This window comes from Clytia hemisphaerica, unplaced genomic scaffold, assembly GCF_902728285.1.
Source record: "Clytia hemisphaerica strain Z4C2 unplaced genomic scaffold, Clytia hemisphaerica genome assembly, whole genome shotgun sequence".
NCBI classification, from domain to species: domain Eukaryota; kingdom Metazoa; phylum Cnidaria; class Hydrozoa; order Leptothecata; family Clytiidae; genus Clytia; species Clytia hemisphaerica.
Window position 1 is genome coordinate 59,747 of NW_027103740.1, and position 27,342 is coordinate 87,088.

At 36.4% G+C, this 27,342-nt stretch overlaps 3 protein-coding genes across 4 annotated transcripts in view; all 3 read left to right on the top strand.

Moving 5' to 3' along the window:
• Nucleotides 1-27,342, top strand: part of LOC136805168 (uncharacterized) — a 38,385-nt gene continuing 11,043 nt past the window's right edge. The window contains exons 1-3 of one of the 2 annotated variants that reach the window (XM_067061732.1): nucleotides 1-77; nucleotides 2,371-2,435; nucleotides 2,707-2,752. The gene's annotated coding sequence lies outside the window, so the exon portion shown is untranslated. Of the gene's footprint in view, nucleotides 78-2,370; nucleotides 2,436-2,706; nucleotides 2,753-25,871; nucleotides 25,959-27,342 lie in introns of those variants that run through there. The other variant, XM_067061733.1, reaches the window with a different exon arrangement.
• On the top strand, nucleotides 10,712-26,412 carry LOC136805170 (uncharacterized). Its single transcript, XM_067061736.1, has 5 exons — nucleotides 10,712-11,132; nucleotides 12,725-13,008; nucleotides 13,436-13,571; nucleotides 14,416-14,548; nucleotides 25,826-26,412. Exons 1-5 carry the CDS (start codon nucleotides 10,791-10,793, stop codon nucleotides 25,909-25,911), a joined length of 981 nt encoding a protein of 326 aa, XP_066917837.1. The 5' UTR covers nucleotides 10,712-10,790; the 3' UTR covers nucleotides 25,912-26,412.
• LOC136805166 (melanocortin receptor 5-like) lies at nucleotides 16,611-18,562 on the top strand. Its single transcript, XM_067061730.1, has one exon. The coding sequence runs from the start codon at nucleotides 17,215-17,217 to the stop codon at nucleotides 18,187-18,189; it is 975 nt and encodes a 324-aa protein (XP_066917831.1). The 5' UTR covers nucleotides 16,611-17,214; the 3' UTR covers nucleotides 18,190-18,562.

A 27,342-nucleotide genomic window follows, 5' to 3' on the forward strand; every position in this document is an offset into this window, starting at 1 on the left:
AGAGTAGCATATTCACATTATTTGCTATCTATGATTTGCGGTTTTGTTATTTAAATGACTGGAGGTTCGGTGAAATTGTGAGTAAAATGGTGGTCAAATTGCCGTCCCTTGTTTTGTCAGATAGTCCCAAGCAGCTTGGTAAAATCTGTGTGTTTTGTTTTTGATACAATTATAAGCTCTCACATTCTTTTTACGCCCCCTGACAGCTGACAAATAGGCTAGGCTAGACTTACCTTGTTTCTCTTTTCTATTCCAACAATAAAATGCTTACACATTGACAGTAGTATTCCCATGCAATTTTTTATATCAAAAATCTGCAATCAAAACGAAAGTGGTTTCTTCTTCTCATTGCTTTTGTAATTCGCTCCATCTGAAAGTCTTTTTAATTTTCAACCAATGAGATTGCCGTGTATGATAAAGGTTAATTCACTGGCCCTAATTTTCGATGCTTTTCAGCACCTTGGATAACAAGTACAGTAGTCATTTAAATTTATTTGTTTCAATCGAAAAAAGGATGAATTTTTTCTTATCTTTAGTTCTCAAAAAGCAAATTTTGACACCCTTCTTTAGAGATAGGAATAATATGAAAGTTGGAATTGGTGATTGAAAAAAGATCTATCCTCCCTTACCACTAAGCAAAGAAAAATAATTTCAATCTTTTTTTCATTTTTCAGCTCTAGAAAAGGGTGTCCAATTAAGACGAGGGATGTCGACATTAGACAAAGTTACGGTAGCTTTTATTAGATAGAATATGAAATATAGCATATTTTACTTGAGTGTTGAGATCACTTCGCCTGTTACTTCAAGATTTTTGATGTCAGACAGTGTCAGAATGAAACAGTTCGGACTTTCTTTTGATTTGTGGTTTTTAAAATTAGCGGCTGGTTATGGATTCTAAAAGCGGGAATTACGAGCGTTATTTTTTCAAAGAATCCTTTCTGATTGGATGAAAGCGCTTTACCTTCATTTGATTGGATACTTCTTTTTAAACAATCGTACGACAATTTTTTGATTAGACAAAATAAAACAAAATGGAAACAGACAGATTTTGCCGAGCTGCCAAAGCTGCAAATGCCATTGACGGCAGGCATAAATATTTTGAGATTTTTCTCAGGACGATAGAAAGATCCCACATGCCAAATATTACAAACCAATAGACCTTTTTTCAAAGAGGACATCCTGTTGAATAATTATGTACTCCAACCATAAAAACAATGATAGAGCCATGCATAATTACTGTATCATGCATATTGTAATAATTATGCATGGTTTTATCATTGTTTTTCTGCTGGACAACATACCGTGAGAAAGGGTAACTTGCATCATTGGAGGCTAACATGCATAGCACTCAAATGAAAGACTTGTCTGGTCATTAAAATACAAAGTTAAATCAAAACAAAAATGGTAGAGTAGAGCTTCCAGCGGAGCTGCATAGTTGTATTTTAATGACCAGACAGGTCATTTATTTGAGGGCTATGCATGTTAGCCTCCACTGATGCAAGTTACCCTTTCTCACGGTAATTATTCAACAGGGTGGCCTCTTTGAAAAAAGGTCTATTGATTATCCTTTAAAACTAGCTAGGTTGAATAAAGATAAGTTTGAAATTAATTCCAACTGTGCGTCTGTGACTGTGGACCTAATTCAGGACCCTGCCTACGCACCGGACTTAACAAACACCGGACACGCGAAAGTCCGGTGTAAAATGAGAATTTTTTTTACCACCGGACAATTTCTACACCGGACTTAAGGGAGTCGGATGTCCGGTGTCGGAGAAGGATATTTTTCCCACCGGACAATCAAAACACCGGACATGACCAGTCCGGTGCGTCCGGTGTTTCTTAATTTTTTGTTTCATAAATGTCCGGCGTCCAAAATTCCCTGTATACAACACCGGACTGACACCGGACTTATTGCGTCCGGTGTAGCGAAAGGATACTTTTTGCCACCGGACAAATACACCGCACCGGACAGTCCGGTGCGTCGTCAGGGTCCTCCTAATTCAAATCAAACAAAAAACTTGCAGATCCTTCTTTCTAGCCTCCCCCTAAAGGGAAAAGTATATAACACTATTTTCTTAACTTTGCCCTTCTTAGGTTCAAAATTTTCTCAAGCATGACCATAATTGAGTGGAGCAGACCAGAGCCCACATCATGACCCACCACCACCACTCAGACCACCAAGAAAAAAATCGAAAAATGTGAAGGATTATTTCTTCTCTAGGTTTCTAGTCTCCCCCAAAAGCAGAAAGAGGAAGAGAAGTCTATATGATCAGGCTCCACAAAAGAGAGAAGAACGATAAATTATAATATTGAATCAAAGAAATAAACTGGTTCATAAACTTGAAAATCACCTCTTGCTTTTTCATTCAGCACTCCGTTGGCATTCAGTCGTGACAGACAGTAATGTGGTATTCATATAAATGCAACGATGTGTAGTAAGTAATCTCTCATATGTTACAGACTAACCCGACTGTTTTCGAACGCTTTTGACCTGATAACTACCAAGCTTTTCTTGTCAGTCTGAGCGGGCAATGTCTCGCGCTTTCAGAGGGATAGTATTAGTCACAAGGTAAGATTATTGTTTCCCATATGTTATACGGATAGCTAAATACTTGTTTGTTTCCTCGATTTGTTAATTCGAGACTATATTTCTCAGTTTGCACGATCTGAAATAGGAATTTTATATTTTATACTTCCTGATTCTAGGCATGAAACCTTGCAGATTCAGTCATCTCATCAGTACCTATGAGTGGTAAGGTTTATCCCTCATTTTCACCTTCTTCCTCTATCATAATTTTGGGATGTTTTGTTTTTGTTGTGGGGAGGCAGGGTATTATACGAGAAGAAGGGCAAGGAGGAGTGCAACCCTGGGCCTGGCATCATTGTATTGTGGCAGCTAGTCTGGAGATCCATATGCATATACATAATATCCATGATATACTGGTATTACACTGGTGTCTACAGTGCGTGAGAATGGGTAACTTGCATCAGTGGAGGCTAACATGCATAGCCCTCAAATGAATGACCCGTCTGGTCACTAGCTAAAATACAAAGTTAAATCAAAACAAAAATGGTAGAGTAGTAGAGCTGAGAGCGAAGCTGCGTAGTTGTATTTTAATGACCAGCTAGGTCTTTCATTTGAGGGCTATGCATGTTTTAGCCTCCACTGATGCAAGTTACTCACGGTTGTCTATTCTCTAGCCATTCCCCAGTTTTCAGAGTATGGCGCAGAAAGGGCCATTCCAGAAAATTTTTGTTACCCCCCGTCGGACGACACGTGCATTTTTTAATTTTTTCTAGCCTCAAAATAATTTTTCTTTTCCAGTAGTGGTAGGAAATTCCGATAAAAATCCATGTACTTTAGCAAAATGCATCGGAAATTCCACTCTTTTTTGCCTTTTTTAATTCAATTGCCTTGGAAATTCATACATTTTCTTCTCTAACCTTGGAGATTTTGAATTTTTGTGAAAACTTTTGCCCTCGGAAATCCTGTGTCGTCCGCCCCCTGTTACAGACAAATTCTGGAATGGCCAAAATCATCGAGATCTCGCGAGGGCAGAGATTGCTCAGTTTTCAAGGGCAGGGGCAAAATTATTGAAAACTTGCTATATTTCCTGTTTTTCTTGCTTTTTTTGTGGTGGGAAACGAATCTCTTAGGGGCAGAGTTTTTTATGTTGGAAATTTTCCTTAGGGGAAACCATGACATGCTCTGAAAACTGGGCCATTCCAGGCCCAGGGTCAAATTGAATTGAAACTATTCAATCAAACAGTTAGTCACACTAGCGTCCCGCCAAAATGCGTATCAAAGATTATTGATGCGAAAGCGCTATATCGTTTACTTGACTCTCAAGCAAAGAAATGCGCCGCAAAACTTCTAAGGGGATTCATGAAAAAATAACCCGGCGCTTTTTAATGAAATTAACATTTTCAAAAACTTTGAGAAATTGCCTAAAATTTGAGCCATAGATGAAAAAATTTGAGCCAAGCCAACCTTGAAAACTAATTTGAAGATCAACTTCCCAAGAAAAAGATCTACGGGGGAGGCGGGACCCACCTAGATCCGCGCACCGCCGGATAGGCTATCTCCCGGAAATTTCGCCGGACCTCAAACAATGACCCATTTACATGTGCGGAATTGTTTTTACTTTAGCGTATAAACAAGGCCTTAAAAATCGAAGCGCTGTCTCGGGAATTGAATGACAAATTTTGGTTGGTTGATTTTGGCTGCTGCACGTTTTATTTTGTTTCCAACTTTCAAGTTTTAATTAAGATTGTCTTGCGAGCTTGATTCAAGTAACTCTCATCCTTGTTGTTGAAATGTATCCTGTAGATGACTGATGTTGTTTTTTCTGAAAGCTTAATTTCCTAGTGTGACTAACTGTCAAACCTAGTTCATCTTACGCGTGGCGACTTTGAATATGGATGCTGCCCTTTATGACAGAAAGTATGATTGATAAACTTGGTGGATTTATCAAAACAAATTTTTCGTCAAGATTTAACAGTAAGTGAAAATACAGGCCAGAATATCAACAGTCCCATGTTTCGACCAATCACCCCAAGTTAGAGCAGTTGACGGTATAGTTTTACAGACCTTATTTATTTAAGAAAGCTTCCCAACCCTACCGGTGCGGTGCCCCTACAAGGATCCTTTTGTTTTGTGCAGAGTATGGCAAGGCCGTACCACTCGAGATTTATTTTGACTAATTCGGGTCGCACACTTGAGAAAAATATGTCTAAGTTGCAAACATTTATCTGTGCACCTGACCAAAAGTACCGTAGGGTGTTTCATTCACAGCAATGGTGTAATAAATAACTTATACGTTAGTTGGGAATTTGGAGAGTGTGCTGTTTGCTGTTAGCCATTCCAAGCCAATGGATCTTTAGGCGAAGCTTGTTAAGCATTTTTTCTCACAACAAAGCCTAAATGCTAAAACAGGCTAGTCGCTAGTTTATGCAAGATAATCAAATTGAAACCAATTGGGACAATATCAAAGGAGCCGCAACCGACAGAAAATTTTTACATTTCTACTAATCTCGTTTAGCTAAAAATGCTGAGAAAATTGCTTTATTTTTCACAAGTTCTCCCATGCTACAAATATCAAACTAGTCATTTTACTCCATTCAGATAATTATTTTTGCGTTTTATTTAGTCTGGAGCAGTGTGTATTGATATTTTTCTAATATGGAAATATAGTGAAAGAGGTTTGCGCCGACGAGAGAACTTTTCAATTTTGGCCCCATGGCGTCCTACAGCTTTTTGGTCCCCCCTAATATGAGCTAAAATCCCCCATCTGGCCTCCCCCCCGACTGTCTTTAAAATTCGTGCTCCCCCCAATTGGGAAATCCCCCTAGCCGTATTGTATAAGGGTTGCGAAGTGATGATCCAGACTCACCTCAATTCGCAAGCTACTATAGCCAAAAAAAAGACTCTCAAAATCCCTAGAAAGACAGACTCATAAGCCTGAATGCGTTGTTACTAAAAGTGGTAACGGTAGGTAACGATAGGTAACGACAAGTAACGATAAGTAACGGTAGGTAACGACAGGTAACGATGAAGTAACGGTCGGTAACGATGAAGTAACGCAAGTAACGAGGGGTAACAAAAAAGTAACAAAGTAACGATGGGGAAAAAGCTGAAAATGGTGGCCCTGAGGTGTCGAACTATCAAAATTTGTAAATTTCTGCGTCAGAACTAATGGTCCCGGTGATTTTGGGAGAACCTAACAACTCTGGTTAATCTATTCAAGAATTTGGGAAATCTGATGATTGTACAGCAGAATCTGATCGTTCTGGTGAATATGACTGTGGAGATAATAAATCCAATTGTTTTTATTGTAAATTGGTGTTTGTGAATAAACTGAAAGATTTGACGGTTGACCTTCAAAGGTTATGGATTGTAATTTTATGAAGATGATACTTATAAGAAAAATAAATATGCTCACATTTAACACAATCCCTAACTTGCTTTGAATGAACCAATCGCCGAAAGTAAATACCCCTTGAATCAAAAATTATTGATTGTATTCTTATAAAGATGATGCTTACAAGAAAAAGAAATATGCTCACATTTTGCACAAACCCCAAGTTGCTTTGAATGAACCAATCGCCGAAAGTCAATACCCCTTGAATCAAAAGTTATTGATTGTATTCTTATAAAGATGATGCTTACAAGAAAAAGAAATATGCTCACATTTTGCACAAACCCCAAGTTGCTTTGAATGAACCAATCGCCGAAAGTCAATACCCCTTGAATCAAAAGTTATTGATTGTATTCTTATAAAGATGATGCTTATAAGAAAAATAAATATGCTCACATTTGGCACAAACCCCAAGTTGCTTTGAATGAACCAATCGCCGAAAGTCAATACCCCTTGAATCAAAAGTTATGGATTGTATTCTTATAAAGATGATGCTTATAAGAAAAATAAATATGCTCACATTTTGCATAATCCCCAAGTTGCTTTGAATGAACCAATCGCCTAAAGTCAATACCCCTTGAATCAAAAGTTATGGATTGTATTCTTATAAAGATGATGCTTATAAGAAAAAGAAATATGCTCACATTTTGCACCAAGCCCAAGTTGCTTTGAATGAACCAATCGCCGAAAGTCAATACCCCTTGAATCAAAAGTTATTGATTGTATTCTTATAAAGATGATGCTTATAAGAAAAATAAATATGCCCACATTTTGAATAATCCCCAAGTTGCTTTAAATGAACCAATCGCCGAAAGTCAATACCCCTTGAGTTAAAAGTTATGGATTGTATTCTTATAAAGATGATGCTTATAAGAAAAATAAATATGCTCACATTTGGCACAAACCCCAAGTTGCTTTGAATGAACCAATCGCCGAAAGTCAATACCCCTTGAATCAAAAGTTATGGATTGTATTCTTATAAAGATGATGCTTATAAGAAAAATAAATATGCTCACATTTGGCACAAACCCCAAGTTGCTTTGAATGAACCAATCGCCGAAAGTCAATACCCCTTGAATCAAAAGTTATGGATTGTATTCTTATAAAGATGATGCTTATAAGAAAAATAAATATGCTCACATTGTTGCACAAACCCCAAGTTGCTTTGAATGAACCAATCGCCGAAAGTCAATACCCCTTGAATCAAAAGTTATTGATTGTATTCTTATAAAGATGATGCTTATAAGGAAAATAAATATGCCCACATTTTGCATAATCCCCAAGTTGCTTTGAATGAACCAATCGCCGAAAGTCAATACCCCTTGAATCAAAAGTTATGGATTGTATTCTTATAAAGATGATGCTTATAAGAAAAAGAAATATGCCCACATTTTGCACAAACCCCAAGTTGCTTTGAATGAACCAATCGCCGAAAGTCAATACCCCTTGAGTTAAAAGTTATGGATTGTATTCTTATAAAGATGATGCTTATAAGAAAAATAAAAATGCTCACAATTTTCACAATCCCTAACTAGCTTTGGAAGAACCCATCGCCGAAAGTCAATACCCCTTGAATAAAAAATTATGGATAGATTTCTTATAAAGATGATGCTTACAAAAATGCACAATCTCTAACTAACTTTCATTCACCTGCACAAAAGTACCATTGTTGAGTGCAGCATTGCATCCATCAGTACACCACCATCGATTCCACCATTGAATTCACCAGAACCAATGATTCCACCAGAACCAATGATTCCATCATTGTATTGACCAGCACCATTGATTCCATCATTGTATTGACCAGCACCATTGATTCCATCATTGCATTGACCAGCACCATTGATTCCATCATTGCATTGACCAGCACCATTGATTCCATCATTGTATTGACCAGCACCATTGATTCCATCATTGTATTGACCAACACCATTGATTCCATCATTGTATTGACCAGCACCATTGATTCCATCATTGTATTACCAGCACCATTGATTCCAGCATTGTATTGACCAGCGCCATTGATTCCATCATTGCATTGACCAGCACCATTGATTCCATCATTGCATTGACCAGCACCATTGATTCCATCATTGCATTGACCAGCACCATTGATTCCATCATTCTATTGACCAGCACCATTGATTCCATCATTCTATTGACCAGCACCATTGATTCCATCATTGTATTGACCAGCGCCATTGATTCCATCATTGCATTGACCAGCACCATTGATTCCATCATTGCATTGACCAGCAGATCCTGCTGTACAATCATCAGATTTCCCAAATTCCTGAATATATTAACCAGAGTCGTTAGGTCAGTCGGTTTAGGTCCCAAAATCACTGGAACCATTAGCTCTGGCGCAGAAATTTACAAAATTTGGTAGTTCATCGACACGTCAGGGCCACCATTTTCAGCTTTTTCCCCATCGTTACTTCGTTACTTTTTCGTCACCCCTCGTTACTTGCGTTACTTCATCGTTACCGACCGTTACTTCATCGTTACCTGTCGTTACCTACCGTTACTTGTCGTTACCTATCGTTACCTACCGTTACCTACCGTTACCACTTTTAGTAACAACGGCCTGAATGCCCAAACACACCAGGAAGGTCTGTATTTATCCTATTACTCCCCCCCACTAGGTAGAGGACTGAATATACCCCCTATTCGCCTTTCTCCCCCCATCAAGCTTGAAATTTTCACTTCCCCCCTGGCACCAAAATCTGATCCCCCCATCTTCCTGGGGGGGGTGATCCCATGGGCCCTCTTTTGCTTAAAAACGATCCCATTTCAGACTGAATTGCCCATAGAAATGAGGCACTTGAAAGTCAGAATCATGGGAATTAAAGATTCCTTTCTCTTTCCAAAGAAATGGAGGATGCCATGCCCCCATACCCCCTACCAAAGCTGATGGCGTTGACCCTGTACACAGTGCACATTCAAGGGAGCCATCATCAGGCTCGTACGAAGCAGTTTTTTTCATATTGAGTTATGAGATATCGAATAGATTTGGGAGAATGTTACCATGGCAATTTGACCTAATCCATAACTATTTTGATTAACTCATGTCATTTGATTATGAAATTAACAATATTGCACTCATCTCTCTCAAATTGGCTGTCTGGAACCTCAGGAGCTTCTGGTTCATGTGTTTGTTAATTCATATTCATACTTCCTACATGGTGCCCAATTTTTCAATTCTTCAATTTTCTTTTTTTAATTCTCTTTCTATTATAATGAAGGTCAATCAAACAAGTAACTAGCATATGTTACCCCTGATCTCTGTCTAAGGTTTAGTTAAGCTATGATAGCATCACTTAATAAGAACTTTTTTAAGTTTTTTTCCTTCAATCTTTTTTTTGCCCCAAGCGATTATTCAAGGCTGAGATATAGAAGAACGGGTATAGGCGTTTGCGCCTGTGTTTGCTGACTGACAGTTTCAGTTTCAGTTTCACTTTCAGCCAGCGAGTGAGCGAGCGATTCTTTGTAAGAGAATCGTCAAATAACTTCTTTCAGAATCATTGAACTTCTCGTTTTATATATACTTTAAAGGCAGAATAATAATTGATTTTCGGGTCAAAATGTTTGGCACTTGATCCTATCGTTTGCTTATCTTTCTTTCGTGGTCGTTATTTGAATTTCAGTATTCAATGCTTATAATATATAAAATACGGTATTAAACTCCTCACTAGGAGGGAACAGATCATAGATTAGAATTGAACGCGTAATTACTAATAGCAATTAACATTACATAACGCGTCGATATCTCTTCACTCTAATGAAAATTTGATACAAAATTAAAGTGATAAGAGAATCACAAAAAAAATCAAGAATTGAAAAAATTGGACATCCATCAGGATCGAACTCAGAGACCCATGCTTATGAGATAGACGATCTAACCGCTTGAGAGTGTGAGGGAAAGCGTGAACTTAAAAGAAAGAAACGAGAAGAAAATTAATTCCCGCTTTGATGTTATTATCGAAACAAAAGGATCTGTCATGCTGAAATTCCTTTCCACACGTCAGCAATCTACTTTTTATAAATATAAAAACTAGATTGTAAGGAAGAGTCAAAAAAAAAATAGCTGTTTTCTTAGACGACTACATTTAAGGTATATTCTAAAAGAAAGAGTTGGTTTTCTAAACAGGGACGTTATACTTCATTTTCCTTGGGAAATACAGTGAACATACGTCATTTTCCTTGAGAAATACAGTGAACATGCTAAGTTTCAGGCTATAATTTTTTGGGTGCTGACAGGCATTATGGATGGAAAGATCCATGTCAAATTTCAAACTTATACCTTTCCTGGTTAGCTCACAAGTCGGCTATTACAAGAATACTAACCTAATAGTAGCTCCTCTTTTTTGACATCCATTTCTGACATTTCATGGTTATCAGTAATGATAGGACATGATGCAATAAAGCCTTAAACGGCCATTCAATATTCTAAAGACCTTAATACCAGGAAGGCAGGCTAAGAACTTGCAAAAAATGCTAATTTTAGCTAGGATGGAGTCAATATTCAGAGCCCAATATTATGATACTTGCGCACATCAGGTTATCATTAAAATTTGATGTACACTAAGATTTGAGGCCCCTTTAATCTAACTAAGAACTAGAAAAAAAGTTGAATGAATCTTGAAGTCTATAATGACAGATTCAAATTCTTCCTTAAAAAATCAATCTAACCTATCACTTCTTGAGGCAATTGACTGGATTTCTTAACATTTGTGTGTAAATACTCTGCAAAAAGTGTTCAAATATGAAAAAGTTGATTTATTCAATTATTTTGTGAATGCTGTTTTTCCCAATAAGAAGTAAGGGGTGATCAATTTAATACTAAATTTCTATTAGTTCAAAAAATAAATCATGAAGTTAGACACAAAGTTATCCAAGGAAATAGAAGAATCATTGAACCAAGGTGTCACTCTTGAAGATTGTGCTGCCCTCTTCAAAATCAAAGAAAAGAAACTCAAATTCAAAGAACAGCCCTTCAACACTAAGAAGTTGTTCTGGTTATCAAGCCTAATTGTTGTGTTATTGGCATTGAATAATCCAGAAGTCTATCAATCACCAAAAGATTTCTTGGAAAGGGTCAGGGATGATTATTTTTACTCATCAACGGACAAATGTTTGGTTGGGATGTCTGCTCTTAGCATGGATATGACCAGACCTGTCTCTAATTGCAATATTTGTAGAGGAATTACTGAGGTATGATAATGAATTATTGTCGTAAAAACTTCTGACGTTTTGGTGACTATTTCTATTTCTACAAAGGGTACATATTATGTACATTTTCCCGGATATACTAAAAAATTTAAATAAGGCAAGGTCAATTTAATTTGTTGTTTTACGGGCCAAGCTGCCCAAAAATTAGGGTCGGTCGGTCGGCGAAAAAATAAAAATAAAAGTAGAATTTCACCTATAAAATCCACTGAAAAGGCAACATAAACTACTACATCTTGACAAAAATGTAAAATAGAAAATAAAAAGACACAAAATGGTCAAACTCATGGATAAAATGAAAAATTGAACATAAAATTCTCAAAACTTTGAAAAAATTACCAAAATTTTGAAAATTTGGTAATCTGTAAAGCAATGAAAATGAAAATGTACTACCAAAATCAATTTTATGTTTTATTTAAATTTTTGGAATTTCAGGGTCGGTCGGGCCCGTAAAACAACTGATCAAATTGGTTTCGCCTAAAAACACTTTAAAAGTACTAATATAAGCATTAAAAGAAATATTTTCAGAAATTTTGCAAAAAAGTTTTCAAGAAATGAATTTTGCGAGAAGATAGAGAATAAAAATTTCCTAACATAAAAATAGTTCAGGTTTAGAGAATTATGAGTTAGTTGTGACTAAGAAAGGTTTAAAAAATAATGACCTACTATATATACCGGGTGTGCCACAAATAAGTTACCCTCTTTGATTTTATATTGTAGGCAGTAGAAAAGAGATCTTTCAAAGATTGTTTTGGAATCATTCAGAGGAAAGCTTAACTTAAAATTTTTGGTGTATTACTTTTTAATTTTACTTCATTGGTTCAAAAGTTCAATGTTCAAAAACCTAAAATGTCAATTTTAAAAAATGTCAAAAAGGCGACAAACGAGAGCATTAAATTGATTGTAATGAATAGAGACTCAGAACGATTTTATGCATCAGGAAATGTAATTCCTTTAGGTAAAAAGCACTTATTTACAAAGTTAAGCATCCCTGTAAATACAGGGTGAATCAAGATGAGCTGCAACAGTTCAAACAAGGCATTTTTCTTAAAACTTTCACCTTCTCTTAGCACCAAATTTTAAGTTAGGCTTTCCTCTGAATGATTCCGAAACAATCTTTGAAAAATCTCTTTTCTACTGCCTACAATATCAAATCAAAGAGGGTAACTTATTTGTGGAACAAAATATTAAAAAAAAATGCAGGTCGAAGTCTCATCCCCTTTGCAACACCTCTGTAGAAAGGCATTTTTTACCTACTCCGCAGATATCATTATTCCTTCACACACAATATAGGCTAACTGCTGCTTACAGATTTCCTGTTAAAATGTGTCTAATTTTATGGTTTATTAGGCTGCCATGTTGTTTTCTGTTTTATAGTGTTAATAGATTGTCTAATTCTGTCGAACTTTCGAATTTCAAAACATTCAAATTCCGCTGTTGAGAATATACAGGATGGACGAAGTTAGCTAAAACTGGACGCACTTACTTTTATATAAGAATCCAGATCCAGTCAAGTAGTCAGAGATCAGTGCCCTATTCTGTCAAGGATTTTAAATGATACTTACCCTACTTTCAAGGTACCCATCGTCCAAAACATGACAAGAGAATATTTCTTAAAACACCACGCTTATACTGGTGCTCCTGTGTTGGTGAAAGGCGGTGCTTCAAACTGGACAGCTCTAAACATGTTCAGCTATAAGTATTTCAAATTATTGTACAGCAAGCTAGACGCGCTTAAGGAGAATGATGAACTTGGGTGTCAGTTCTTCCCCTACAAAACCAACTTTGCGACATTGGAAGATGTATTCAAAATGAGCAAGAAACGTGCAGCTTTCAAGAAAGATCAATGGTATATCGGATGGTAGGCTGAACCTCAAATTTACTAATACCTTGAATATGTAATTTAATTCAAAAATATGTGGGAACGAAGAGAAAAAAGCTCTGATTTGCGTGATTCTGATCAGTGGGCTTATTTGAATTAGGAAAATCTAGAAAGTGTTGTTTATATTTTGGGATACATGAACCCCATAACAACTCGTAACAAAACAGAACAGAATTCTTTTTTCAGGCAACCTAACCTAGCAGTGAGATTCCAAGGTGGGCGTGGCCTTAAAGGCACCGGTACTTTTTCTGAAATTATACATGTTTTGGCACATTTTGAAGGGGTAATCAGTTTATGATTCCAAAAATCCATTTTAACATAGATCCCTATAAATATGATTTTTATGCTCATGAAGGTTGACAGAACGTCTGATTAGAAAATCCTATGATTACTACTTTTTTTGCAGGAGTAATTGCGTACCACGTGTTATGAAAGCTCTTCGAAGACATTACTCAAGACCTGAATTCCTTCCTCAAGACTCTGAATCGAGTTACTTAGACTGGATGTTCATGGGTGGAAGTGGAAGAGGGGCTATGATGCATGTAAGTAATGTTGGTATGCTCATTATGCAATTATTAGCGAATTTATGTATTTGCACTTTTGAGGACGGTAGAGTGACCGAGGCGATTTGGAATAACCCGCATTTCTGAGCCTTTAACGTCGTCTAGTCAAATAGAACCTTACCGTCTCCGTCTCCGTCTGTATTTTTAACTGCTTTATCGATTAAATGGATTAAAATTGGCTTAACAGAAGAATCAATAAAAGTGTCAAACTGAAGTAGTTAATTATCTCTATTGTCATGGTTATGCCTTTAAAAATGACTTATAAATGGTGAAAATTTATGTTTACCAGCAGCCTGAATACCAAATACCAAATTTTATCTAAAGCAAATTTTGACGGACTCAATTTTGCCATAAGATAAACTGACCAAATAAAATAGTCGTGATGTTATTTCTTTTATATATATGATTTTTGAGAATGAGAGAAACTTACTGAGTTTTGCTCATTATGAGACAATTCAACGATCTTGAAATATTTCCGGTAATTTTACTATCATTTTCAAACAGATTTATAGTGTCTTTTTAGTGAACTCGAAACCAACAAAGTCAAATAATGATCGATTGAATCATTGAAAGGGTCAAAAAGGTCATTAAAAACAGGGTCCGCGCTACTTATTTTTCAACAGTTCCTTCTTTCTTATTCCCAGGTAAAAGTAACATGGAATAGAACAGTTATAAGCAATTCACAAGTTTCGAAATTAAAATTCTTACTGTTCGCCGGAAACCATAGTTGCCCCCCCCCCCACATTGAAAATCACGGCAAAGGTGCGCCTAATTGAGCCCATTAAAGATTTATCCACATAATATCCACATAACTATTCATCAGATCGACGCAGTGAATCGTCCATCCTGGCAAGCTATGATCAAAGGCAAGAAGACGTGGACCATCGAACCACCACCAGAATGTTCTTTAGAATGTTCCAAAAGACTTCAAGCTACAATGGAACCAGGAGATATATGTGAGTTGAATTCATCTTTTTTTTGAGACCTTCGAATTTTCAACGAAAATGGGAGTTTTTCAAATAATCGAGCTTCGAATTTTCACTGAAGATTGCCATCCTGGATAGCATGAAACTTTGAGTATGAAATTAACTTAAATCGTTTTCCTTACTCAAACTAGTATAAAGGTCTGTTAATCATTGTTAACATTGAGCACTGTTATTGGTTTTGACATATCAAATAATCGAACTTCGAATAGTAGAATGTTTGAAGAGAAGAAGGTCGAATTGGGAGAACGTCAATTGTAGCAGAAAAAAGTCTGTGAGCAAAAGATAATGAAAACTAAATAATCACTTCACCAATTTTATTTTTGCTAATAAGTGGCACTATGACTGGTCTTCATCATTCCAATTAGTCTTTTATTGTTCCAAAAAAAGGTGCACTGTGATGTATGCATGCGAAAATAACGCGCGAAAATCGACCAAAATGAGTGATTGATCAATTGGACACGAACACGATTAATATAGCATTCCTTTCTAAAGCACGTATTATTCGCTAATGAACCTTTCTTTCCTGTCACATCATACCGTTAATAACATGTGACTGTCGTAGTAAACACGAGTTTTGTTTTTCCTCATTTTTTGAGGATACCATACCAATGTCCAATCTCTAAGCTTTATAAGCGAAGCTGGACTGAGTACAACGGCTATTTCTCTTTCTCTTTTTAACACATGTCTGTCGGAGCGATTTCGCGAACCCCGGTCAGCGGTCGAGAATATTATTTTTCAAATTAATTGAAATAATTAGTTGTTGCAAAGTTTATTAGTTTTCATAAGGGACTTTTTTGCAAGAGTTTATATTTGACTTTATCTTGAATGTGATGAAGATTTTTAAAATAAAATATAAGTTTGGTCAATTTATAGGCCAAAAACCTTGAAAAAAGGGTCCTTCGAAAAATTTAAATTGTAAATTTCGTAAGTTATTTCAAGGTGTAACAAATATTTTAAACAACTCTTAGAAGGTTGAAGTTGAAAATGACGAAGAAAAAATGAGCAAAAAATAGCCTAAACTTGCCTAAACTTTCACCAAAGTACCCAAATCTTATAATGGCTATAGCAAGATGTCGAACAAGGAACGGAATACATCATACTACAGCTGCTAAAAGCAAAATCTAACCATAATTGACGAGAAAGAAAATTTTCTCTTTTTTAATTATTTGATTGTATAAAGGAGGTGTGATACAACTCATTATAAAGTAATTGTTCGATTATTGTTTTCTTGTTGTTGCTATCGTGTCAAAGCAATTTCATAAAATATCTTAAGCAACAAACTTTCCGTGCAAAATCCATCTGTCTGACGACGGTTTTTAATTGTTAAGCACTTTTATTAAAAAGTATTTCTGAAGCAAAATCTTTTGATCGGAGTTTTTTTGAAAGTGGTATTCTAATAGCCCCCCAGCGGTAACTCTGATCACGAACTGCTTGGGGGCCTCTTCTAATGATAGCAATACTCAAGCGGTGTAAATTCATCGAGCGCACTAGATCTATTTTTCCCTGAATACCTATGACGATGTAGGGCCGTTCTTTTAGACGTAGACGTTAATTTTTAAAACTCCAATTGCTTCTTTGCGGGTATCACTTTAGAAAAAAATCCGATCAAAGATGATGGAGATAACTTTATCCAGGGTTATAAAGGTCAGAATGTTCAAAACGTCAGGCAGGTAATTTGGTTGGAATCCCGGGGGGGGGCAGTGGGTTTACCAACTGACGGTATGTGCGGCGAAAAAATTGGCTTTTAGAATTCCTAGATTTGCTGAAATTTCCACCCATACTGTGCATTTATCAAAAGTCCACCCTTACAGTGCATTTCTGATATTTTGAAAAACATACCCTTAACCGCCGCACATACCCCTTCGGTTAATTGGCCTGACTGCCCCCCCCCCCGGGAGTTGGAATCTTAAACATAAACCTTAATCCATCAAAACATGCTGGCTTGCTTGTTCTAGTAGTTATCTGTACGTAATTTCCTTTTATTGCACGTGTTAGTCGCGTACATGTTTATATTGTTAGATTAAAAAAATAGTCGAATACTTTAGAGTGCATCTAGAGCACTCGCTAGATGATATGTCACATTTTTAAAAGATATTTGAAACAAATAAGTGGTTCATTTGCGGATGCCATTAAAATTTTATGAGCAATATCATTTCTCTTTTAAGGACCTGAATTAAACTTTTCAACAAAATCGTATTTTCATATTAGCCTATTATATTATTCTGATTATGTTGACGTGCGGCAGGAAAACACGTCTAGAATACAATATATGTAAACTTTGATAGATGGCCGGATTGAGAAACATCTAATATTTTAATGTTTAAAGGTGATAAAAACGGAAACATAAATAATCGTTATTTTATCTTGAAAGTTGATTTTTGTTTCGAGAAAATCACTATTGATAATGGGGTTTGAGTGGGTACAGTTTGTTTGTTTGCAATAAAAATTGAAGAGTCACTTTTATTGGCAAAAATTGAAATTGATATAAATGAAAATTCGTTTCGCCCATTAGCTGGGTACACCTGCTGTGACCTATATATTTTGGGGCAACTTTAAGTCGACACTCTTTGGCGAATTGTGACGAAGTTTGACGAATTGATAACAATCATTGCTCATTGAAATCACTGATCAATATTATGGGTGATCAATGTTTTCCAGGAGTTCATCCTCCCTTTGAACTTTCCATGTTGACGACCATTTTATCAGGTGTGATCGCGCTTATGACCATTATCGGGAATGGGCTTATCATCATCACCGTCATCAAGGATCCGCTGAAAAGACTGCATACACCATTCAATTATTTCCTGGTTAACCTTGCCGTGGCTGACTTGATTGTGGGATGTTCCACGATGCCCGTATCCGTTTATTTCCATTACCAAGAGAGTACTGGTTTCATCGATTTGCGCGTTTCCAAGGTCCTTCAGTCATCTATCTTCATCTCTGGCAGTGCGAGTATCTTGAGTCTACTAGCGCTCTCCGTTGATCGCTACTTCTGCATCGTTTGGGCCATCAGATACAGACAGTGCTTAAACTGGAACCGTTGCCACATTATCACAGCTTGTATTTGGATTTTCTCTCTTTCCTTTCCCTTTTTATCATGGAAACTTGGATACGTGAAATACTTGATGTTTTTCGCTTGTTCTTCTGTCCTTGTTGGTATTATCTTAATGTTGTTCGTTTACGCCAAAGTACATTTATATCTTCAAAACCAAACGAAGCAGTTACGAAAACGAACGACTTCTAAAGTGGACCAAACCACCAATCCACGTCGATTATCCATGAAACGTAAAGTGACACAAACCTTCCTCATCATAATGCTTGCGTTTGTATTAGTTTACGTTCCCGCTTTCGTCATGATCTTTACGCTTCAATTTTGTGAATCATGTGGGTGCGTTTTCAGACATTGGCTTAGAGACCTTCAATTTCTATTGGTCGCTTCTAACAGCGCTATCAACCCTCTGATTTGTACGGCACGATTGAAACAGTTCCGAACCTCAATTAAACAACTTTTCACCGGGAAAAGAGCTAGGAACTCAGCCTCGAAAGCAGGTTTAACTAACCTAGCTTCTCGACAAATGTCTAATGAAACTACGACTACCTCGAACATGTAAATTCTAAAGCAGGCAGAAAAAGGTTATCGCCAATTCTGGCCATCTTTTGTATATGTTTTTTTTCGTGTATATAGGAAATAGGAAACTATAGTATCGAATATTTAAGGATTGTAGACATAATTTTTCTGTTTTCTGTCTAAAATATCGGCTGTATCAGAAATAAGTTACCCTCTTTGAAGTGGATGCTAAATCTCTTGAGTTCTATTTCTTTCTAAATAATCCAGTCACTTTTATTGGAAAGAGAAAATATAGACTTACGGGACTTACTTCGATATCCTGCAAACAAATGAAAGATCGAAAGTTGTTTCGAGATGTGACCTCACATGCTATTGCTTTTGAAAACAAACAAAAAACAAAATTGATTTGGAGCAAATTTACAATCGAATGTTTTGATTATAACATAAGATAGAAAACGTTCTATTTATTACAAAAATAAAAACATTCGAAAGGGTATCAGTAAACGTCCCTTTATTGAGAAATGCTTTTTTATTCAATGTATTTTCATTTTTCAAAACCTTTTTCTAAGCACTTGTTTTTACTACATCAGCATCATCAGACCTTTCAATCAAAATGATCTCTGAATTGTTAAAAATATATTTCAGGCACACCCGCGATTTTATTACTTGAAAAAATTTCATGTTTCAAATAAACTTTACTAGTATTGTTATTATTTCTATCAAATAGCTAACGTAGATTTACTCTCATTTTGATTGTAAGTGATATAATAGAGCTAATGGTATCCTCTCAAATCAAAGATAAATTACGAGCCATATTTCACATGAATGAAATTTTGACAAGCTTCTTACATCATTTTCGATGTAAAATATATTTTTGGGATCAATTATGGAAGCTTTAATATCCCTTTTATTACCCCATTATTGCCATATTATTATTGCCCATTCTTGAGATCATTTGATCAAGAGCACTCTTTGTCGATAATTATATCTAATTAGCTAGATTCAAAACGATGGGTTTCTGACTGAACTTTATTCTCTGACGATTTTTGAGGCCAGTGGTGAAATAGACTAGCAAAGGGTCAGTCCAGGTCTAGGTCCCAGGAAAGTTTCCCCCAAATATTAAAAGTTTTTTAAGCAGTCCCCAGTCCTATACCTAGCATAAAATATTTGTTGATTTGTCCATTCCCACCCTGCAGTATATGCATTTGTAAAGCTCTAAGCAAAAATGGATGCCATGTTTGTTATGTATATGGTAAAAATGCTGACTAAGCAAAAAAGAAAAACTTAACTGTCCTCTGCAGTGAACAAAAATGAAAAAAAATCGGGTTTTTAAGATGTAGAGTTTAAATGAAATTAAACTTGGGTTTCTTTAGATGTAGAGAGGCCTTTATTTCGTGGGTGAAAATGACTATAATGGTTAATTCAAGGTTCAATGAAATGAAAGGTTATTGGTGATATAGAGAACAATAAAAGAAGAAATAGTCAGCCCCCAGCCTTGCCATTGAAATTCCAGCCCCAAACATACCAGGTCCCCCAAATATTTGGCTGTATTTCAGCTCCGAGATTTCGTTTGCAATTTTTCGGGTGTGACCCCCCCCCCCTCCCCAATATCAGGGGGGTTGACACTATGACTAGGAGACAGTTAGCGGCCTGACTTACCTCCGAAAACCGTAAGACGATCGACCAGCCAAGGTGTTAGAACCACTTGAAATTTCTTATCCAGATTAATGAGCTTTTCAGCGTGGTGGTTTGCTCAAGTAAAACAATCGCATTTAAATTCTAATAGAGAGCCATAGCTTAAATAACTATGTAATAATGGAAACCGTTATTTTTCTCTGGAATTTTCTAAACTAGTCGACGAAAATGGGCTTTTCCAGAAAAACCGTATACCCCCTGTTGAGGAAATCCATTTCTGTTTCAAGGGGCTAAGGTTTGATATATGGCGGAATTCCATAGGAATATAAAGACGACTCAGAAGTCGAAAATTTCGCATATAATATTCAAACATTGTATGGCAAAAATGGAGAAAATGCTTCGAGGCTTGAAAGTGTGAAAAGGAATAGATAGTGAGGTCTGTTAGCACAAAAATACTTCAGATGGTGATTAAAGCATGAAATTTGGCACACGTGATCCTTAGAGGGTCTAAAACTTGATTTTAAACAGTAACACCAAATTTTGCCACCTGGCCACCTGTCAAATGACGTCTCAGGTGGCTTAGCAAAAAAAATTCTGAAAATATTTAAAATCTGATGGTATTAGCGGAAAGAGCATGAAATGCTGATGAAAATCGAGGTATAAAACATGCCTTGAAAATCTTCCTATCAAAAGTTATTATGAAGGTTTAAAGTTTTGTGATGACGTCATCATAAGCCTTTCCAGGCAAAACCTAAAATCCCGTAATAACGGAAATAGTTGACCAAATTTAGTGTTTTATACATGAATCCATGTCAAAATTTTAAGTTCCATCTGATGCTTGGGTCTAAACAACATAGGAAGGCTTAAAACATCCAAAAAAATTAGTTGATTGTACACTGTGCTCCTGAAGGGAGAACGCTGCGTTGATTTGCCTGGTAAAGCTCAAAATCTAAGTTTTAGTATTCTGTAGGATTTAAAGCTTTTAATTCAATTTGAACATCGGAATCGGAAAAAGCAATGAATTTTGATATGAATTCATGTATAAAACATGAAATTTGGTCAATTTGCACCAAAATTACGAGGTTTTTAAGTTTTGCCTGGAAAGGCTTATGATGACATGATGACGTCATCAAAAAACTTTCAACCTCCATAACTTTTGATAGGAAGATTTTCAAGGCATGTTTTATACCTCAATTTTTATCAGCATTTCATGCTCTTTCCGCTGCAACCATCAGATTTTGAATGTTTTCAAAAAAATAATTTTTTGCCCAGCCACCTGATGACGTCATCTGGCAGGTGGCCAGGTGGCAAAATTTGGTGTTGCTGTTTAAAATTAAGTTTTAAACCCTCTAAGGATCATCTGTGCCAAATTTCATGCTTTAATCACCATCTGAAGTATTCTTACGTTTTTATGTGCTACCTGACCTCACTATAGATTGAGAATTATCGATCATTACGTAAATACCCTTTTGTTTTGTCATACACGTTTTTTTTTTATTAGAACACCTAAAATTTGGCTGAGCCTGGATGTGCTTATTTTTTTAGAAATTTCCAGCCTAAAATGTTCTTAAATGCGTTCTTAATTTTTCAGACTACTCTAAATTGACAATATCATGCAAAATAATAAGTTGGTAAAATTTGGACAATATTTGACTCTCGATTTATAAAATCCATCCCTAAGTTCAGTTAAAACTGCTTGAAAAGAGGAAACAATTGTAGTTTCTTGTCATTTTTTTCCAAACTGAGGCTGGGCATGTTCTTACGATGTTCTTAATTGTTCGACGAATTTCAGCCTCAATGTTGTTATAAACTGGGTTCTAATAAAAAAAACGTGTAAAGAACCTCAAACCTATCCTATGTTTCATCAAGATTCCTAAAAGTGTAACTATAAATTCCATTTTATGATGAGCGTGGAAAAGGCTTAATGGCAATATCTTATTTTACAATTGACACCATACAGAAAAACATTATATTTCAGGCCAAGTCTATTTCTATTTATTTGCACTTGTGAAAATCACGAGCCTCACGCGCCTTAGTGCCCACGCGCCTCGCGCGCTTTTCTTTTTCACGCGCCCAAACTTTTCACGCGCCTTTATTTTTTTTCACGCGCCCTTAACTTTTCACGCGCCCATATTTTTCACACGCTTATAATTTAATTGCTTTTTGGCCCATTTTAACCTTGAAAACAAAAAAATATACTTTTTCTAAGCGTTGTGAATCAATAATATCTGGGATGTTCTAGATTTTATCTTAAGATTTTCCAAAATTTTCCAAATTGATTCCATTTTCATAAGGGGTTGCCACTTAAGGGGGTTTTTGCTTACTGATTGATGAGTTTTCATCATTTGTAAAAAATCAAATGAACACATTGAGTACTCAAATTCTCTAGTATCTTTCAATAACTATAAGATATATCTAAATAAAATCAAACCACTTTATTTTATGATCAGATTAAAAAATAAATGAATCTCTAATTGAAAAATGATGACAAAATCTTCAGAAGAAAAATAACGCAAATACATAAATCAATTTTGAAATTCAAATTTGTAAATTTGAAATCAGAAAAACCCAATATATCAAAACAGATGGAATTGAAGAAACTTCAATCAAAAGTGCATCACAAATACACCAGAAAATCACAAGAAAACATCGAAAAATTAAGAAATAAATTAAGAAATTAATATTCACGAAATCAGAATCAAAAAATAAATCGAAAGTAAATCAGTAATAAATCATAAAACAAAAATAAAGTAAGAAGTAATTAAAAAATATGTCCGAGATAAAAAAAAAGTCAAAGATAGGCGAGACCAAGTTAATAAGTTGTTTTACGCGGGCCCGACCGACCCTAAAATTTGAAAAAATGGAAATAAAAATAAAATTAATTTCAAGCAGTTCATGTTTTTATTTTGATTGTTGCCGAAAATTTGTTATTAATGTTATATTTGATAGAACCATTTATTAATATGTATGTGTTTTAAAACTAAGTCCTATATCAAATTAAGGAGATAATCTGTGCCAGCTGCTATTTAAAAACATTTAAGGGCGCGTGAAAAAAATAAAGGCACGAGAAAAATATGGGCGCATGAAAATTTAAGGGCACGTGAAAAAAATAAAGGCGTGTGAAAAACATAGGCGCGTGAAAATTTAAGGGCGCGTGAAAAAAATTAAGACGTGTGAAAAATATGGGCACGTGAAATGTTAAGGGCGCGTGAAAGATTTGGGCGCGTGGGCACTAACGCGAGTAAGGCGCGTGAGGCACGTGATGCGCTTGGGCACTAAGGCGCGTTTATCTGATATTCCGATGGCGTATTGGCGGCCGCCCACGCTAAAGCTCTGAAGGAGCGGGCCAATATACCATCGGAGAACTATAGTAGTCATCGTTTGATGTACCGCATCACAGTCGTGTCTAGCTGTCCTTACACTTTTTGCTTGACTATCGGTTGCACCCGACTGAATTTAGCATGAAAATCTCTGCTGCCTGAGAAGTCCTGAGAAACATTCAAACCTTCAATTGTTGGCTGTTTTTGGTTTATTTTGGTGGATTTATTGAAACTTGACAGTTTCATTACTTTTTCAGTATTATATTTAGTACCTAGTGTAATTTCTTAGTAAGAGCACCAAGTTAAAAATGCTTGACATTGATTATTATCTTTTGTTATTTATTTGTTTTTGGTGGTTGACTGGCTATATTTTCAAAGGTCAAATCAAAGAAAGCATACCAGGTATGTTTTATTTAGTTTTACCAATAATTTTTATGTTGGAATTTTAAACTGCTGCATTCCAATTTAGACCTTTAGAGCCTTTCGACTGCCCTCCATGCAGAGCAGCGGACTGCCCAATCCCAGCCCAACCGACATCAACAAACTTGTTGATCATGACCTGTGTGTTGTTTATTTGGAAAAGCCAGAATCCTCCTTCATCAATAACAAAGTTGGAGGGAGGTTCCCATTTATTGTATCAGTATCTTGGGGACAAAGCTTTTATTTTTTGGTAACAGGACCATCTTTGCCTATTCTATTTTTAGAGGCTGACATGCATATTTCAGGCAGTGAAAGATCTAGTGCAGGTGTAATTTTCATTTGGTGTGTTGAGGCAAGCTTAGTGATTCTACAAATATAAAAAAGTTCACATATTGCTGTATAAGTTGGACTAGATTGAGGAAAATTTGGCTCATGGCCACTCTCTTTTAATTGTTTGGTTCGTGACATTGCTTGTTTACTTTTTTAGGCAGTGAAAGATCTTGAATAGGTGAAATTGTCATTCGATGTGAGGAGACAAACTTATTTATTCTAGTAGCAGCAAAGAATTCGCATTTTATTGCTATAAATTGAACTGTAATTGGGTTTGGGTTTAGAGCCACTCTCAATAAATTTTTAGTTCGCGTCCTGCTTTGTTTACATTTTTCAGTTCGAAGCACTATGTAGAACTCGCACTGGAAATTTTTTTTGCACGTGTACTCTTAGTTCGGGACACTAGTAACTTTTTACTGTCCCCAGACTCTTTCTAAATTTTACGAGCGTGGTCAGGAGAAATTCCGTAATCCATAGGTTCCAGATGTTAAAATTTTCCCGACCTTCAGAGCTTTAGCGTGTCGGAAGAAAATTTCTACATCGAGTACCAGATAAGAGGCGCGTTGGCGCATTCAAAATATAGGGCGAGCGAGGCGCGCGATTTAGCAGACTCGTATGTCTATTTAGCAGACTCGTATGTCTGTCTGTATGTCCGTCCGAAAACTTTGAGGAAGGCTGGAGACTTCAAAAATTCTTCGATCTGGCTGAAATTTTGCGCTCTTGTTCCTTGGGTGAATATCTGGGGGTGTTTTTTTCATTTTTCAAAAATTTTGATTTTTGGGGCCTGGGGACGAGTTTTTCGCCAAAACGAGGCTAAAACTTTGGGGCAGCCTAGAGACTTTAAAAAATTATTCGATTTGGCTGAAATTTTGCACACTTGTTCCTTGGGTGAATATCTGGGAGTGTTTCTTTCATTTTTCAAAAATTTTTATTTTTGGGGCCTGGGGACAAGTTTTTCGCCAAAAGTGGGGACCTTTGATAAGTTCTATCGATTAACTAAAAATCGCTTCACTTGAAAACTGCAGGAGATTCGAAGGGCAAATTTTTTTTTGTAAATTCTACACCCTCTTAGGAGCATAATATTAAAAATTTGCCCTGATCTAAGGGGTGCCCTACGAAGTGACACAATTCACTGCCTCGGCCGCTGGTCTCTCAGAAAATAGTAGATGTAATTTTTTGTTCACAGAAAATTTATATACTTTAATCCCTTTAATGAAAGGGTGAAAAATAATGAAAAATTAGCATAATCGCATAATCATCAAAACTATGATTTGGTCCTTTTTAAGGGATTTCTGTCGCATTATCCTACCGTAAAACTTTTGCATAATAAGTAAAAGTGAATCCCTGGGGCACGTCTAGATTATGGAGATATTGTATATCGAACTGGTGATTCCACCTTTTTCTGAAAAGCTCGAGTCTGTTCAGTTTGATGCTTGTCTCGCAATAACTGGATGCTTCAGACGAACATCCAGAGAAAAACGACAAACCTTGAGTGGCCTGGCGCCCGGGGGGGGGGTACTTAGGCAAAATGGGTGCCGGGTATGTGCGAGCCATAAGGGTACCTTTTTCCATTCCTCAAAAGTCTCTCAAAGGGGTACAAATTCAAAAGTTAGTCTCTGAAAGGGTCCCAAAATCACGAAAATCAAAAATTTCTCTCTCAAAGGGTCACGATTTCCAAAGATTTTGACCAAAATTTGGTGAAAATCAAACCAAAATTTGGAAAAAATGGACCAAAGTTTAGGAAAAAGTCTCTCAAAGGGTCCCAAAATCACCAAAATTTTGTCTCTCAAAGGGTCGATTTTCGATTTTCGGCTCGGACATACCCGTCACCTCGCAAACCTAGTACCCCCCCCCCCCCCCCGGGGCCTGGCGGAAAGCTCTTATCTTTCGAATGTTTTTTTTCCCCAGAAAGAAGCTCCATTTGACGAGTGTTTTCAAGGCATTAGAATATCATTATCTTTTTTCTCATTCTAGTGGTGATTGACACGAACAAATGGTACCATTCAACATTCATTCACCCTGGATCAATTTCCATTACCATCGGTTCTGAATACGATTAATTCAACACTCAAAGAAACGTCCACTCACACACTCACCATGACTAACTGTAAGCACTAACATTCTAAAGTAAAATTGAAAATAATTGAAATTAATGCTCTAACGTTAGGTTCGGTTTTTATGGAGGTAGGTTTACATGGCTCCGAATGGGGTTCTAGGTCCCCCCAACAAATTTAGGTCCCCCCTAAGTTTTAAGGTCCCCCCACTTTTCAGTAAGGTTCAGGTCCCAGTTGAAATCTAAAGGTTCAGGTCCCTGCAAAAAGTGGTTTGTGTACCACCCCCTCTCGCACGCAGATAGAAATAAAACGGTAGAATATTTAAAAACAGAACATTAAAACCAAACAAAACAATATTTTTACAATTTCTTAACTATTGTAATTAGCCCCCAGAACTTTAGTGCAGCTCTTCCAGGTCCCCCCACTTTTTTAGCCCCCCCCTGAGTTTAAAAAATGAGACAGCTCCCACCCACTTTTAGGCCGATTTTAGATTTACACCCCCCCCCCCCCCAAATAAGTGGGGGGGGTGGAGCCATGGGTTATCTTCAGGTGGAATGATGGCAATTTTTCATTGTCCAAATTTCCATTTTTAGAATTTTTTCATTTCTTGGGTCAAATCGTAACTTCAGAATTGGTACTTTTTGTTCATTGAAAATCTTTTTGCAATTCCCAGTCCCACTATCTATACTGGCAATTATATATATGGGGCATACGAGGGTACTTTTTAAATATCGATGAAGCATGGTTGAAGTCGTAACTTTTGAAAATTCAGAAATTTAAGAACGGAATCTCCTAATTACCGAGATTTCGACATGTGTCTATTTTTAATACCTAATTAATATAGGATTTTTAAATACCGATAACATTTTGTAAGATCACCGAAATTCCGAAGTAAAAAATGGTCGATTCCCGCAGTACCGAAATCTTGTATATAAATCAAAATAAAATCATTCAACCTGCTTAGTTCGGAAATTTTTCTACGGGATGGAATTCTTTTGTTCTAACTGTAACCACAGGTTTCAAAATTGATTTAGTAAAAGAGAGTAGTTTTGTGTCTTCCGTATTAAGCAAGAAACTTAAATAAAAGAGAATCTGTTTTATTCAAGTTCCTTGGTATAGGCTATTGTTGAAAGCAGAACAAATTCCTCCAATGGGCTCTTCCATAAAATGTTTGTACATGGGGGGATATATTGGATATTTTGTCCGGGGGTAGTGAAAAATTTGCCTTGTTTTAGGGGCAAACTTGCTCTGATTAGGGGTGATTTCGAATGTCCGGGGGCGTCAACTGATGCTTATCCGGGGATGAGATCCGTTGTTTAGGGGTCAAAACTCACCTTGTCCGGGGGAAGGGGAATTTCCAAAAAAGGTTATATCCTCCACTCCCCCGCCCCATATTCAATTTTTTTTCTGGAAGAGTCCAATAATGAAATAAAATGA